The following is a 17,636-nucleotide window of genomic DNA, read 5'->3' on the forward strand; positions in this document are numbered from 1 at the left end:
GCTTCACATGATCTGGTGCAGTCTGGGGAGGCGGGGGAGGGGCCCGCCACCCGACATTTTGGCGCCCCCCACGTGACCGCCATTGTTGCGCCCGGGGACAAGGGGTACCCCTCGTCCCTATGGAGAAACGCCACTGCTAAGAATTGACAGATACTCTGTTGTTTTACCTTAGTGCCTTATCCCTCTCAGAGTATTTCAGCCTGAGCTGTTGTAGCCTGACCAAATTGAAAGGAAGGGGGAAAGCCTGTTTCTATAAAGAACAGCATGAACAAGTATGCACACATACACACGAGTCAAGATGTGTGTCCCCCACATTTCCATTTTTATGGAATTAGGGTCCATTACCATCTGTTGGACCCACCCTTTCTTTTCTCCTCTCGGGAGGGTTTAAGCGGGATATTGCGGGCATTGTTATGTTATGTATTAATTGCTGCATTTTAATTTATATTATTTAGAGATTAACTTATATTTGATTTTATGCTTATCTGTATTTGAATGTTATGTTGTTCACCGCCCAGAGCCCTTCGGGGGTTGGGCGGTATATACGTTGAATAAATAAATAAATAAGATGGATCCTCTTGGAACTTTCTTATGTTTATCTTAGTGTATGTGAGTATTAGGAGTTAAAGGTAAAGGTGCAAACGCCAGGTTGTTACTGACCCATGGGGTGATGTCACATCACAATATTTATTAGACAGACCATGTTTATGGAGTGGTTTGCCATGGCTTTCCCCAGTCATCTACACTTTACCCCAAGCAGGCTGGGTGCTCATTTTACCAAACCTGGACGGATGGAAGGTTGACTCAGACTTAAGCTGGTTACCTGAAACCAACTTCTGTCGGGTTCAAACTCAGGTTGTGAGCAGAGTTTTGACTGTGGTACTGCAGATTACAGGATGGCATTTTACAGAGCACATGTACAGAAAGTATCCACATTTACCCACCTGGGGTGCAGAATTACAAGCCCCAAGGCCAATATCCCACTCCCAAGGAATTGAGCTTGAGAAAAAATGACCTCAACACAGAAGTCCTGTGGCTGGGCTGGAAGGACTCAGGAACAGGTAGCCATCTCCCAAGTCTTGACAGGGTGCAATTTATACCTATGCTCAGAGGTAGGATCCAACCAGTTCTCACCACTTCTCTAGAAGTGGTTACTAATTTTTTCTGAATGCCGAGAAGGGCTTACTAAAGCAACCTCCCTGCCCAATAGGGACTGGAGGTGCGTGTGTGCAGCGGCGCCACTGTTTGAATCCCACCACCATCAGAACCTGTTATTAACATTTTTGGATCCCACCACTGCCTATGCTGGCTGTTTGGGGATGATCCTTGATGATATTTTGTCTATGGAGACACAGGTCACGGACGGTGCCAAGCTTCCATTTTTTCACTTTCAGGTTAGACTTCTGGCACCCTACCTGTCTCTGTCTCCTTAGCCATGGTGATTCATGCAATGTTCACCTCCAGACTAGACTACTGTAACTTGCTCTATACAGGACTCCTCTTGAGACTGCTCCAGAAATCCCCTCCTTATAGGACGCAGCAGTGAGCACATATTCAACCAGTGCTCTGTCAGTTGCACTGACTCCAGATGGTGTACCGGAATAGGTTCAAGGTTTGCGTATTAACCTTTAAAGCCCTAAAAAGTCTGGGATCTTTGCATCTGTAGGACTGCCCAGCACTGTTCACTCAGCAAGTAACAACCCTGGCCTGAAAAAAGTCCATCTTTCCTCATGCAGGGCCAGAGTTTTCTCACCTCTGACCCCAGCCTGGTGGAATACTCTTGCAAATGAGACCAGTACCCTGCAGTACTTACAACAGTTTCACAGGGCCAGTAAGACAGTAAGTGGTATCCAAATGGCTGACCGCCCTTCCCCCTCTATTTTCTTACTGTTGTTCTATGTATTGGTTTTATATTTTGTATTATCAGTTCCCTCCTCCCCCCCCCCCCCCCGATTATTATTAGTAACTATGGTGCTGGGATATCGTATTGTATTTATTGCTTTTAGTACTGTGGTCTTATTGTTGTAAGCCAACCTGAGCCTGCTCTGCAGGGAAGGGCAGCCTATAATCCCAATAAATGAATAAGCAGTGACTCTCTGGAATTTTCCCATGGTCTCTGTATCGAAGACTACAGGGATGCAGCCTACAACAGCACCTGGAAGTGGCATCACTTCCTGTCCAAACCTCCCAGTATTTGCCAATGCGCTGTTGGAAGTCCTGATGGGAATCAGAACCAACCTGCTGGTTTCTGCATATGATTGTATTATTCTCATAGCCATTATTTCCAAAACCTTTCCTCTCCCTTCTGCTTGCATCACTGGGTATACTTAGATTAGGGTAGAGACCTATTCTTAATTATCATTTTAATCTATTCCCTTTGGAAAAATTTATCCCACATTTTTGAAAATTTATAAAACTGTAAAATTGAAAAACTGAGATTATTGCTCACATGCAAAGTACTTGTTTACAGCAAAGAGGAGTTTTCCCCCCCAAGAGCTAATTTTCTATTAACATATTGAACATGGTACTGATTACACTATTGCTAGTACTGATGTTGAACATGGTACTGATTACACTATGTAAACACTTGCCTTCAAAGACCTGAACTGAGGGAGATTCATTGAAGGAAAGTTAACATAAAGTGGGAGAAACATCAGAGCACATGTCTCAACTGATATTACTAACATTTTATGCAAATTTATTACAGCACCCTCTCTTACAACACAAGTTGTACAATAAAATAAAACATGAAAAATATTTTTATCTTCTGTTCCCATGAAATACAACATAAACATTTTCCCTATTCCAGCAGTCTACTGTAATCCTTATACAAATCCTTATTCCCCTTGCACTGTTTCAGTACTGGTTTCAAGCTAGTGAATGCTAAACCTCTTATGGAACTTTGAGATATCAGCATGAAAAGGAAAAAAATGGAATACAGTCATGGGAAATGTCTCTGGGAAAATGGTAGCCAGTAAACACTAATTTTGGTAAGGCACAAAAGGAAGAAACCTGTATTTTCCATCATTTGATCAGGAAAACACTCATTCATTCATTCATTCATTCATATACCGTCCTCCCCCGGAGGGCTCATTGCAGTTAAAAATCACTCTTTACAACCAGTACACTAGAGCAAAAGTTTATTGTATTGGCCACAGGCCTTCACCATCTTCCCATATACCAAACAACACAATATAGCAAAATGGGGAAAACCAACAACAAATGTATTTTAATAGATAAAATTCTGTAAAAATATTAACAACTAAATAGGTAAGTATATCCAAGGTAAATGTTAAATAATTACAAAGCAGCCATCCATAACAGTAAAATGATATAACATGCAAGTCACTTTGAAATATTTAACCTAATTTTCTTTGCAGCATATATAAACTGTGTGATTTGGTTAGATACATACAATGAATAAATCAAATTTTCAGCTTTCACAGTGCCTGCAAAAATTGGCAAGAGTTTCTTTATACATTTAGTTTTTAGTTCTTCATAAAGAGGGCACTAAAAGACATAGTGCAAAATGTCCTCCATTGCCTTGTTACCACACATATACTTGCAGTTGGCTCCTAGGGCACAACTGAACCGTGCGTTACGTACCGTTGTTGGTTTGTCTTGAAATTTCACATTTGTAAATGCCATTCTAAAAGTTAAAGTTGTCATATTCACTTAATATGGTGACTTGATATGATCCTCCTTAAAAAAAATTTAAATGGAGCAACTTTAGATTGATTTATTAGTCTGTCAATTCATGTGTTCATGTAACAAATCCAGTCCCTCAAATCAGTTCCCAGGATTTAACTATAAGCCCCACACTTCTCCGGGTTGCTGCTCACAGGGATGCCAAATGTGCCTTTCAAGAAAGTGTCTAATTGAATATTATCACTAGATATTTATAAGAACTACATTGTTCAATGGGTGTACCCAGTATGTTCCAGGCAATTTTTAAAGTCATCTTCTAAAGACCACTACCTTGGTTTTGGCGCAATTTATATTTAAACCCACTTCTTTACAATATCCTCAAATTGTCAAGTCTCTTCAGGCCCACCTTAGTCAAGGAAACTAGAACTGTATCGTCTGCATACTGAAAGACCTTTGTCAGATCAGTCGATGGTGACATAAATTCTGAGCCTTTCAGTTTATCTGCTATATCAGGGGTAGGGAACCTTTAACACTCAAAGAGCCATTTGGACCCGTTTTCCACGGGAAAAGAAAACACTTGGAGCCGCAAATAATTTTTGACATTTAAAATAAAGATAACACTATATTGGGTTTTTTTTACCTTTTACTCCGCTCATTCTGAGAAGCACATGGATGCGCCCACCCTGCTGCCTGCAGGGCGGGCAAGGATGAAGCCGGCGGCTCGGCCTCGCCAGCCGCTGGGAAAGCGCCCGCCCCACTCCAACGGGGCGGGTGAGAGGGGAAGCCCGCGGCATGGCCCAGCCGACCGCGGGCAGTTGGTGCGCCCACCCTGCTGCCTGTAGGGCGGGCAAGGATGGGGCCAGCGGCTCAGCTCGTGGAGCCACAGTGCAAGGGCAGAAGAGCCGCATGCGGCTCTCGAACCGCAGGTTCCCTACCCCTGTGCTATATCATTGACAAACTAGAGATAAGTTTCTGAATATTGACAGAACGGAAACTTGTTCTTTTCTTTTGTGTGGCACAAGAACAAAAGAAGAGCTAATGAAATTGATTGTCAGATAATTTGGGATTTATGAATATTTTTTTCCTTACAATGCATAACAGATAAGATTTGCTAGCACAAGGTGTGGAGATGACTATTAATTTAGGCAGAGGGAAAACAGAGGCTGTCATTTCTAGTCTCCTTGTTGTGAGGACCAGAAGCAACTCTGAATGCTGGCCTTTATGGACCCTTGCTCTAATTCAGTCAGGCTCTTATGTTTGGAGATGCACATACTTCTGAAAAGACAGAGATAGTGACTGTGGTGCTGATCATAATATTTACTGCAAATTGACATGCTTATTTAAACAGAGAATTTTATTTTTCACAATAAAATAGGGGAAGCTGGAGAAAAGGGGGAGAAAGGAGCGCCAGGGCGTCCAGGAAGAGTGGGACCTCCAGGAGAAAGAGGTAAGTTTTTCAAGTGTTTTTATAAAATGGGCAGGGTCAGGTGGGGGTTTGGACAGCAGTGCTTCTAGTTGGCCACTGAAGAGTTGATTGGCTATGCAGATTTTTAAAAACGTTGCTTTGGCAGCAGCTGCTGCCACAGCACAAAGGTCCTTACTGTGTTTCTGAGGGTAAGCTGCAGTAGCTCCGCCTTCAGTGGAAGCTGTGTCATGACAGCCATTTTGTGGCTGTGCCCATCACCCTGTCTGAATTCCAAAGATGTCCAAGGGCTTAAAAAGGCTGGGGAGCCTTGTCTTAGATCAGGTTTCTGGCAAGACTTTTCTCTATATGCAGGCTTGTGCCCTGGTGAAACTCCAATATGATTACTATATTTGTCATTTTAATGCAATATGTACAGCAAAGTTGCAAGCAATGTGTTACATTTTGTTTTATTTGGAGCAGCTTGTTTGGCTATTTTGGCAGTGCTTTGACTGAGATTTGCAATGATGGGTCCAAGAATATACACAAATGCCGTGTGACACTTTGATTCACTGCTGTTTGTTCTCTTGGTGGCTAAAAATAAGCTATGGTACCATAAACACAGGAGAAAATGAGGTGTGGAGGAAGCACTGATATTCCTAAAGCATCCTAATTTTGGAACCTCTGACATGCTGCTCCATAGCTGTTATCTGATCTGCTACCATTCCCTATATTGGTCCTCTGGGCTTAAGTCACATATTGAGGATGCCTCTCAATGGATGGTCTTACTAATACGGCACAATGAATCAGCAAACATGGCACCTGTAAGTAACACAAGAATCATACTGAATCTCTGATACCCTTGACTTTGTTACTGGGTTGTTTGAACAGAGATTAAGTCAAACTTAAGGTTTTCAAGAATCACTTAAGTTAGACCATTTTGTGCTTGGTGAACTTAAATCCAGCTTTCTGCCCCATGCCATTTTCAAATCCTGAAATGTCCCAAGGGAGCCAGTGTCTCAATAGCAGCGTTTCTAGCGTCATTTCAGGATGTGAAGAGTTCAGCAGAGAAGTCTGAAGTGATTTCTTCCTGGGTCTCCAGTGGAATGGGGTCTGCATAAGTCTGGGAAGCACAGAACTCCAGACACTCACCTTACACAAAGTCCTGTGAGGACTCTGGGTTGTTTGAATCTCACCACTACTCCTGCAGTGTGAGATTTCTGAACCTGAGTTCATTCACAAGTTCAGAACAATGGATCCCCCAGGGCTGAATAGGAACATAAGATTTTTATTTTACTATAAATGCTAATTTTCTGCCCCCTATAACCCTTCCACCTTCTGACTATCATAAAAGGACACAGAGCTCTTCATTTCTACTCATGTCCAATGAAGGGAGCTTTGACTCTCAAAAGCTTACACCTTGAAAGTCGTGTGAGTCTCTGTGGTGCTACTGGACTAACATCTAAACATTATACTTCAGCTAGGAAATGAGATTGCCTGCACTGACTTAGGAAATTCCTGGATATTTGGAGGCAGGCAGAATGAGGGGAGGCAGAATGAGGGGAGGGGAGGGTGCTCAGCAGGGTGTAATGCCATAGCATTCACCTTCCACGGCTGCTAATACCTGCAGGGAAACAGATCTCTGTAAGTCTGGCAATCAGCTGTAATTCCAGGAGCTGTAATTCAAATCCCACATGGACATTAGCAACTCTATAGGAAGAGATCTTTTACGCATTTTGGAAGGTATCAAAAAGAACTAAGGATAAGATTCTGAAGACTAATTCATTTGACTGTATTGGTTAGATCCAGCCAGTGTTTCACTGCAAATGGAAGGCACCTCTGTCTGCAAAACAAAACCTTCCTACCCTTCCTCTTGAGTGCAGTCCCTGATCCCACTGGAAAGCTGCTCTTAATGAAACTGTATGAAGGGGGGGGGGGGAGGTTTGCAACAAGAACAGATCAATGAAAATTCATCCATCAATGGACAGAGAGGCTTATAATTCTGGAAAACAGCATTTTTCTTTAAGTGCTGTGTAACAAGTGGAGAGGGAGAAAAGAATTCCTCTGAGTTTGGCGGGGTTTTTTTGATTACAGCTATGGCTTGAGATTACTGACATGTCTGTAATGCTTTTTTGTGCTAGGCCTTAAAGTTCTAAAATACTTGACTATAGTAAGCAAAAAAGGCACTGTGTTACCCTAAGTAGACAGTCTCCACTTTAGGTGAGAGAATTAACTGGAGACAGAGAGCGAAAGGGGATAATTTGGACTTATAACCAATATATACGTGGATAGTCCTGGGCAAAAACTCTCAAATGAGCAGGCAGTTGTATAATAAAAATTGTTTTATTAACAAATAAAAATAGTGAAACAAGAAATATGTGTATATATATGTGTGTGTGTATATATATACATATATACACATACACATATTCAATTAATATCTATATTAATGCATTCAGTTTGATATTTTGCTCTCCCTATCAGGTGGCTCAGAGCATCAATGAACACACACACACAAAACATACAAGAGCTGGCTAAGAGAAAAGGGAGGAAGTTGGATAAGGTGTCAGGGATGGGGAATAGTTACTTGTTTTGAAGAGATGTCCAGGGAAATCAGCGCTGAAGAGGAAAACAACTAGTGTTTCCAAGAAAGAACCCAGATGCGAAATAGGCGCACTCATGGTTCCAGAACACACACACTGTGAATGGCCAAGGGACCAATATTTATGCCCCAAGATGGATCCTCAGGTGATAAGCTGGTAGGAAACATGATAAGCTGGCAGGAAAGACAGAGACAAAGAATTGATTGCTTTTCCAGGGTTTGAACAAAAATGTAGGAGAATCGTGATGAGTTGTCAGGACCCAAGAGAACAGTCCAGTACTGATTGATTGCTGGGATGGGGGCAGATAGGGTAAGTAATGGTCTGCTCAGAGCACCGATTGAATCATCTTATGGTGACACAATGGAGATTAATGAGCCCCATTGTCCAGCCAGGCACACCTTAGGGCCAGGGAAAAATTCAGCTGCCAACTTCCTTCCTACCCAGGCTTGACACCCGAAATAAATCCCAAAACTCTCTGAGGGGCATCAATTTTGTGGAGAGCAGCATCTTGCTCTTATGCCAGTGTTTGCCCCTGTGCCTCCATGGCACCCCTTAGCAGGAAGAGGGGCCAACTGCTTCTGGCATCAAAATATTTCCATTACAAATCAAGTGAAGGAAATCACTTGAAATACCTCTGTACATTAGAAACCTATTTTGACCTATTTTTTCCCCATTGGTCCTGCTTTTGGACTTCTAGCACCAGAATCTCTTATCTGAGACTGGTCTAAGTGGAACTGTTAAAAACGCACACACTTGGCTGAGCCTTAAGTATTCTGCAGCAGAAATGGAAAAATGGGACAGTTCTGTTCCATATGTGTGGATTCAGCCTATTCCATTGCACATTCACAGTCTCAGAGAAGCAAATGAGCCAGTTTTTAAGGAAAATATCAGTCTGGTAAAACCAAGCAATTCACCTTGGCAGCAGCAAAAACTGCAGGAGGCCTCCAAGCTTCTAATCAAATAATCTGCAATATGTTGCCTTGCCAGGTAAATACCTGCTCATCCAATTAAATTTCTCCTCTCAGTTGCCTGACTAACTGGGCTTCTATTACAGTACTGGCAAAATTTCCCATCCATGTTCTTACAGCCAGAAGAGCTGAGATTTTCCAAAGCCATCATCTGTTTGCAGAGGTGTAGCTCCAAGGGGACGGTGTGTGTGCGTGCATGACGCCCCTGGCACGCGCCGCTGTGGGGGTGTGGCGGGGGCATTCTGTGGCGGGGGCTGAGGACGCACCAGTGCACCATGCGCTTTCCCCCCTTGCTACGCCTCTGTCTTTTGTACTGAGACTTCTGGATCCTAGGTACTGGTAGCAGTATAGGAATGAAATTCTCTGTATAGTAATCTCCCAGGGCAGGTGGGTGTCAATTCACACAGTCTGTATTGAGGTAGTAACTATGGGGTGTCTCACACAGCAAAGCACTTGCAAGTGTACATCACAACTCACCATTCTCAAATGTGGTTTGAACTGGGAGGGAGGGAATGTGACATTCACACATCATTGTGTATTGCGCAGCTAATGTGCTATAGCAGTTACTCACTCACAAATGGACTAGTTTGTCCACACAGGATAATCCAGGCATGAATGGTTGCTATAGCACATTGATAACACAGCCTCAATGATGTGTTGATGCAGCTCTGTTCTCCGTGTACACGGAGAGCATTCATCAAGACTGCCTTCTGGTCCAAAACAAACCAACCCACCTAATATAATGGCTTTCTCACCATGTACCATATGGGATGTGGAAGGGAAAAGATGTGTATCTTGCATATTGCTGGTACTTTCTACTTGTACAGTTGTCTTTGCAACTGGAATAACCCCAGAGGGTCTTTTTTTCCCTGGTACTGCTCAGTTTTCTCCATCTTGCACTGTTTGGGCAAGAAAGGCTGGTAGAATGCTTTACACTCCTTTCTGCAGTATTTATTTACAGAAGGAAAAGGTTGGAACAGCCAGTGTTTTGTACCTCTCCCTTTCTGATTACTGAATGGAAAATATAGCACAGCTAAGCAATAACAGGAGAGAGGACCTGGTCATTTCTCTAGCTTGACATACCAGGTGAACATAAGAACATAAGAACTAGCCTGCTGGATTAGACCAGAGTCCATCTAGTCCAGCACTCTGCTACTCGCAGTGGCCCACCAGGTGCCTTTGGGAGCTCACATGCCGGAGGTGAAAGCAATGGCTTTCTGCTGCTGCTGTTCCCGAGCACCTGGTCTGCTAAGGCATTTGCAACCTCAGATCAAGAAGGATCAAGATTGGTAGCCAGAGATCAACTTCATAAATCTGTCCAAGCCCCTTTTAAAGCTAAAGGTGCATTGGTAGATGGGAACAGTTGTCTCTATTCTTGACAGAAAGAAAACTGAGGTGTCTGTAGTTTTTCCAAGGTAGTTCAAACTATGCTGATATTATCTGAATAGTTAGTTTGTGGATGTGAATGGCGCAGTGTTTGTAGATTTCCCCCACCTCATTGTCTCATGGTAATAGCCCTGTTACCAAAATGTTGGGGTCTACCCTTTGTTGTGTGGGTGAATTAACAAAGGGCAGACTTTGCTTAATGAGAGTTGGGCAAACTTGGAATCTTGGTTGCGTATGTTTATGAAAAGTTGCCTTTGCAAGAAATCCACAGGAGAACTTGTGTAAAGGTTTAGCAGATTTTATTAAAAGAAAATAATAAAAATACAAGCACATAGTAATCAAAACAGCAGAACACATATGCATAGTCTTAGGATATATAGAGTCAAGTGGATAGGTTTGGAGATAGAAGAGTTGGGGAATTTCTAGGGGTGATGCTTTACCAGATACTGACGACGGGGTCCAGAGAAGCAGAGTCCAGATGGCGCACAGTGCAACTGAAGCAAAGGCTAGCTTAGAAGTACTGGGCACTGAATGTTGGGGGAGGGGGCTAGTTTTAGGGAAAAAGAGATCCTCAGGGTTATGCAGAGTGACCCTTAATCAATGGGAATGCAAATAAAGGTGGTCTTTGAGAGAGCAGTTAGTCAGAGAAAGAAATTAAGATTAGCACTATAGGAACAATGTATTGTCGAAGGCTTTCACGGCCAGAATCACTGGAGTGCTGTGTGGTTTCCGGGCTCTGAAGATGCCAGCCACAGTTGCAGGTGAAATGTCAGGAGAGAATGCTGCAAGAACACGGCCATACAGCCCGGAAACCACACAGCACCCCATTGTAGGAACAGTTGGAGCAATCACATTAGCAAGTTTTTTGTCTTAGCGAGGCAGATAGTCCAGGGATGGAGATGGAACAGCTTTTCAGCAGCAGGTATTGTCTTTGTTTTTATCCCTTTAGGGAAGAAGCAGCGAAACTGTACCAAAACGAATATGGGCGAGGGCAAGAAGACTGGAGCAAGATTTTCTCTACCTTATTGGTACACTAGCCTTGAAGAGAATGGGCTCCCCATCTTGGAGACTTTACATGCTTTTAAGGGTTATTGCTTGGGATAGATTGTGGAGACCCTGTTGACTTAGAAACAGAGTCCCCCACCCACCCATCCACTTGGTCTGGTAATAGCCCTGCAAAACCGTGGAATCCTGCTAGTCCTTTTCTGGCTAGCTGCTTAATTTGTATCTGGAAAACTACTTTGTGATCGCGTAGGGTGTTATTACGGTATTGTTGGCAGGTTGAGGGTGGTCCAGCACTCCAAACAAATCCATTTTATGAAAGTACTATTATGGAGAGAGATCAGAGAAAGGGAGGTCTTGCTTTAAACTGGTTACACCCTATACTAGTGATAGAGTTATTCCAAGAGGCAGCCATATTGTTCTTTCATTCAGTGAGTTTTGCAGCACTGTAAAGACGAACAAATTTATTGCGGCCTTAGGCAAGACAACTTTGTCAGATATATCTGAGGAAATGAACTCTGACCTTACAAAGAAATTTGTGAGTCTTTATGCAAAGACATCCTATGAGCTCTTGTTGCATTGACAATTATTTTCACAATGAGATGAAGTGCCAAGGTCACTATTACATAGCTTGTGGCTTCAAAGACTGGAATACTTTTATGCATTTAAAATTTCTGTATTAGTGTGAAATAAACATACACAGAGTTGGCTTGTCCATCAAGTAGACTTGTCAGCAATATTAACACTTGGCTTGCAATTATTTACACAAGAAAAACAGTTTGGCATGAGACAAATAACTTAGTGGGATTCTTGGAATGTTTTAATAAATTGTCTTAAGGGTCTTGAAAGAGAAACTCGATAATTTTGTCTGATTGGTTTTCATATGCTGCAGTGTTGCTTTGTTCATTGATAAATGGGTAAGGCTCACCCTTCTGGAGTGACGTAATGTTCCTTATATAAGATGTGAGTCTTGCTTTGTGCAAGTGTCAGCATCTTGGACTAATGTAGGGATAGAGGCTCATCCTGATCAATAAACACCTAAGCTTCTAAGAAGAAATTTCTCGGTTATTTGACTCCTTTGAAACCCTTTTTCCTCTGTCATACCACATGATCAGTGGCAGCTCCTGGATTCAGGGCATGTTTGCCCAATATTCCTTCTCCAGCCCACCACCAGCCCCTCTGCTGGAGGGAGGGCAGATGGAAAAGCAGTTGGCTGCCAACTTCAGATTGGCCTGGCTATTGGTGGCTTCCAGATCCTTATGTGCCCAGGGCAAGTGAGAGGCATCTGGCCCCAGGGCCAACCCTGAGCATGCATAGTGCATTTTGTTTTGCATGAAATAGACCTGTTGGACAACTGTAGCCAGTGTGCAGTTATTTCATGTACCTGTACAATATTTGCATATCATTTCCTACATGCTTTCTCCATGTAGAAATTCTGTAATATGAATTAGCCCGTAATCTCCTAGAATAGAGAGGAATGCATAGAGGAGGCCTTCTAAAGTATGTGCTGGAAATTGTTCAGGAATGGAAGAGAGGGAGGCCCAGCAGATGAGAAAAACAAAGCCAAAAAGTTCTTGTCATGAGCCTGGGGCAAGGATGACATGGCCTTCCTGGCTGCTTAGATAAGTGAGCACGTCATATGTGAGTAGGGGGGGACCCTGGATGCCTTGTGCTGGCCACTGTTGATAGATGTTCTGTACTGTGCAGTGTTTACAGGAAAGGGCATTAAGTCCCAGAGAGCAAATTAATTGTGTTTATATATAAATGTTGTATTTATGCACTGGATATGGGTCTGTTTAACTTCAGACACAGCTGTGTGAAACAACTCATTAAAGACCACTAGGAGAAGATCCAGGGTTTCAGATCTCTTAACGTGATCCTGTCCTTCTAAACCTCTTGGTTTCCAGTTGCTGTTTAAGCAGTTAAACTATTATCTGATAACCTGCCTTCCTCTCCTCCTTCCTGTCCCTTCCTAAATGTATTTCTTTAAAGCAGAGTCTTCTGCCAAATTAAATATAGCCTCACATTCTTTATGTCCTGCTGCTAAACCTCTCAAACCCAATCAAGGCTCTTCTTCCAACAGAACTATGGAACTGTGTAAGAGGTGTGTCTAGATGTGTGTGAACGGTAGAGAAAAGAATACACAAATACAGGATCCAGACTTCTGGTGGGTAGCCTAGATACCAGCAGGAACCTATTGGTCCTAGTGAAGGTTGTTACAGGCAGAAAGATGGGTGCTCTCTCTCTCCCCTCCCTCCCCCCATCATTGCATATCTCACACTGGCAGCTGAATGCTCTAAGCGTGCATTCATGTGTAATAACATAATGCTCTAGTTGCTTTATGATGGCGTTTTATGAAGGAATCAGGTAAGCCTTAAGGAAGCAGAATTCATAAGATCAATCAAGTAATTCGTTTATTGCTGATCATAACGGTATCAACCATGTTTGCAGTTTGGTATGCTAGCTTTCAAAATGCACAGAACTCGTGTAGGACTTTCTCCCCTCCCCCCCTTTCTCTTTCTTGCTGGGGGACAGTTCTCTGAAATGACTTGGCAATGAATCTTGCAAGGATCAATTCAGCCGGCAGTCTGTTGGTGTGCAGTCTGTACAGGTTGAACCTTTCCCACAACCAAATGCCATGGGAGAGTAATGATAGTAGGGCTCCCATCTATCAGAAGAACTCCTGTTTTCCTGCAGGCCCCCCTGCTTCACAACATGTATACAGATTTCATGTTAGGTTGCTGATAAAGTGACCAGGTTTTTCTGCAGATTGGTGAGCTGCCTGCAAGCCAAGTTTCCAAGTGTCAGCTCATGAATCTGTTGCTGGAGGTGTTTGTTCAGGAACATTGCTGTGAATACACACGTACTGGTCTTAGTGAGGAAATCTTGGATGTGCCCTCTGGACGATGCGGCAAAATAAATATTACAGCCTCACAGCTGGAACTAAGGAGAGGTTTTCCAGTTCTGATGATGTTATGGAGCACTTTCACAGCAGAACTGTGTCTAAATAGCTTGTTTAAAACTGTCTGCTCCAGCCATTTCTGCTGAACGAGAGGCATATTATGGTGAATTGATCCTTGCAAGATTCATTGCCAAGTCATTTCAGAGAACTGTCCCCCAGTAAGAAAGAGAAAGGGGGGAGAAAGTCCTTCATGAGTTCTGTGCATTTTGAAAGCTAGCATGCCAAACTGCAAACATGGTTGATATCGTTATGATCAGCGATAAAGGAATTATTTGATTGAGCTTACGAATTCTGCTTCCTTAAGGCTTACCTGATTCCTTCATAAAACGCCATCATAAAGCATATCCTATCAAGACCGTTAACAGTATTTCAGGTGCATTCTCTGAATAGTTGTTTAGAGTTGTCCTTAACATCATTTCTCCAGAACTAAGAATCCCAGGGGTCTTGAAAGAGCCTCTGTCTGGTTAGAGGCCTCCAGTTGCCTGTAGCAACCTTTGATTTTGCCAGGTCCTGTGAACTACTGTGAACTACTCATTTGCTTGGCTTCAGGCACCAGAGTGATTTTTCACACAGCACCAGAGAAGAAGATGAAGGGGTGTGGGATGGTATGAGGCTTCCCAGCTGAATTTATGTTTGCAATCGCCAACTTGAGATAGACTGTTGTTCACAGCCCTGAGCCCTGTGGGGAAGGACGGGTTACAAATTGAATTATAAACAAACAAACAAATATTCCAATTATGTGGGCGTCTTAGTTGATAGTTCCATGGGAATGTCAACTCAATGCATGGCAGCTGTGAAAAAGGCAAACTCTATGCTGGGGATCATTAGGAAAGGAGTTGATAATAAAACTGCAAGGATTGTCATGCCCTTATATAAAGCAGTGGTGCGACCGCACTTGGAGTACTGTGTTCAGTTCTGGTCGCCACATCTCAAAAAGGATATGTCGAAGAAGAGATAATAGAAAAAAAAGTGCAGAGAAGGGCAACGAGGGATGATTGAAGGATTGGAGCACCTTCGCTTATGAGGGAGAGGGCTAGCAGCGCTTTGGGGACTCTTTATTTGAGAGGAGACGCCTGAGGGGGGAGGCGATTGAAGCTCCATAAATTATGGTCGGTAGAGGCACGTTGACAGAGAGGAAATTTTTCTCTCTCTTTCTCACAATACTAGAACTAGGGGCATTCATTGAAAATGCTGGGGGGAAGAATTAGACTAATATTAAAAGGAAACACTTCTTTCACGAACGCAGTTGATTGGTGTTTCTGAATATATTGTTGCTACAGGAGGTGGTGAACATTGGCTACTAACCTGGATAGCTTTAAAAGGCTTGGACAGGGATTTATGAGGAGGAAGTCAATCTATGGCTGCTCAATCTTGATCCTCCTTGATCCTGCATTTCCTCACTGTAAATGTTTTAGCAGTAGACCAGGGTGCCTAGGAGTGCAGCAGCTTGTGAAGGCCATTGCTTCTTTAAGATCCTGCATGTGGAGCTCCCTAAAGAGCAATCTGGTGGACCCACTTAGTAGCAGAGTGCTGGACTAGATGGACTCTGGTCTGATCCAGCAGGCTAGTTCTTATGTTCTTATGTGGAGCCTCTTATCAGGCCTCCTTTGTAAATTGGACTGAGCTTAGGTGATTGTCCTAGGACAGTGATGGCGAACCTATGGCACGGGTGCCAGAGGTGGCACTCGGAGCCCTCCTTCTTGTGAACGCGCAATGCATACAGAAAGTTTCTCGTCAATGGGGGTGGAAAATCACGCCACATACACCTACACCCACACAGCCATATCTAAGCGAAGAGCATAGCAATGTGCAGATGACGGGCGTGAGGTGAGGAGGAGACCTTGGGGTCAAGGGCTCTGGCAGGTGCCCCGCTATGGTAGCTCTGGGTGGCTGCTACCCGCCTGATGGAAGGAGGAGGAGGCATAGATACGCAATCCAGCTTTTATGTGAGAGTGTCCTGTGTCTCATTGGTTTATGCCATTGTCCCATTAAGGGATAATACGCATACACTGCCTTTGGGGGAAAGCGCCTCCCCAGTCGTGAGGCACCCAGAATAGCTGCCGGCAGGATTACCTCACCAAAGGTGCCGCCCCTGCCTCCTCCTGACTGGGGAGCTGGCAAACAGTGGGCAGCAGTGTGGCTGCTGCAGGTGTGCGCCTCCGGGGTCAGCTTTTAATAGTGAAAAATCTGGTCACTTTTAATGAGGGAGGTTAATTGCTCGTAGGTATTACTAATCTGGAGGAAACCAGGTTTGATTCCCAGCTCTTTGGCTTCTCTGAGCTGTAGAAAAGGGCTTATCTGGGGAATTCAGGATTAGCCTCGTGCACTCCCACACACGCCCAGCTGGGTGACCTTGGGCTTGGGCCACAGCTTCTCCGGAAGCCTTCTCAGCTCCCCACCCACCACTTAGGGTGTTTTTGTTGTGAGGGGGGAAGGGCAAGGAGATTGTAAGCCCCTTTGAGTCTCCTGCAGGAGAGAAAGGGGGGATATAAATCCAAACTACTCCTCCTCCTCCTCCTCCAGAGATGCTAGGGAGGCACAGAGCAGTGCTGCCGCTGGAGAGTGAAAGCTGGAGGAGCTAGAGCAGGCTGGGCTCCCTGCCTCAAGTGCGGTGGGGAACTTGCAGAGGAAGAGGGAGCCAACTTCATTTTTTCTAAACTAAAAACCCTCAGCATCTCGCCAGGATTAAATTGCTTCGTATTGGGACTTTTAAAGCAATAAATAGTATGTGGGCTTCTGGGTTGCAGTTTGGGCATCACTGGCTGGTCTTGAAAAGAAGGTCCCACCACTGTCCTAGGAAGTGACTTTATGGGTCTGTGAAAAGGTGCTCCTACAGTGATGGAAGCAAGCATAGTGGGAACACTGTATGTGATACCTGTCCTGCATTCCTCACTGAAGCCATTGACCCCCTCAGTTCTCCCCCTTTTCTCCTACACCTGCTCAAAAGTGCAGATGGCCCAGAACCCTCCTTCCCCTTCTTTTCCCCTTTCCCTAGGAAGAAAACCACCCTTTAAAGGGGCTGCAAGGCTACCCTCTCCCCATAGTGATGGCAGATGGAACATCCAGATCAATGAGCGGCCTATAGCCACCTCACAGTTTCTCTTTGGAGATGGCCTAAATTGGGTTCAATTTCAATTTAGCTTAAAGCAGGAAAGCATAGTAGCCAGATCAGTCTTGTCAATCATAATGTCACCTGGATGATCTCAAATATTGAAGGGGCCTTTTAATGCCCGTATGGGGAAAATCTCTTTGTGGAAACAGCTTTAGTGTCCAGCTACACACACTGTGGAAAGTTGTTCTTCAGATCTTCGACATAAAAGATAACAATCTGTGTTTTTTTTTTAGCTTATACTGTACACTTTGAAATAATAACATTTCTTAAAGTTGTTAACGGAATGGATCTGACCTCCTTTGATAAACCCAGTTAAATACTTCATAAAAAGCCTGAGCAAATTATGAAGGCACTCATACGCTGAACTATTGTTGACAATGCTTATATCTGATTTGTGCTGTAATGTGCTTATTTCTTTTTCATTAAAAGTTGCTGAGGCTACCCAATGTTAGAAGTGCCTCATTTAAACACAGCTCTGCAGTAAAGTGCTATATAGCATTGTCATTAAATGAGAAAAACATTTTTGGTTCCCGCTGTGAGTTTCCAATATTCA

General features: G+C 43.6%; 1 protein-coding gene across 3 annotated transcripts in view; it reads left to right on the top strand.

Annotated features, from left to right (window-relative positions):
- COLEC11 (collectin subfamily member 11) overlaps window positions 1–17,636 on the top strand; it is a 51,656-nt gene that overhangs the window by 22,265 nt on the left and 11,755 nt on the right. For all 3 annotated transcript variants that reach the window (XM_048498226.1, XM_048498244.1, XM_048498234.1), the window contains one exon: window positions 5,024–5,095. In XM_048498226.1, the coding sequence (XP_048354183.1) occupies window positions 5,024–5,095 (72 nt within the window). The remainder of the gene's footprint in view (window positions 1–5,023; window positions 5,096–17,636) is intronic.

This window comes from Sphaerodactylus townsendi, linkage group LG01 (assembly GCF_021028975.2).
Source record: "Sphaerodactylus townsendi isolate TG3544 linkage group LG01, MPM_Stown_v2.3, whole genome shotgun sequence".
In the NCBI taxonomy this organism is placed as follows: Eukaryota; Metazoa; Chordata; class Lepidosauria; order Squamata; family Sphaerodactylidae; genus Sphaerodactylus; species Sphaerodactylus townsendi.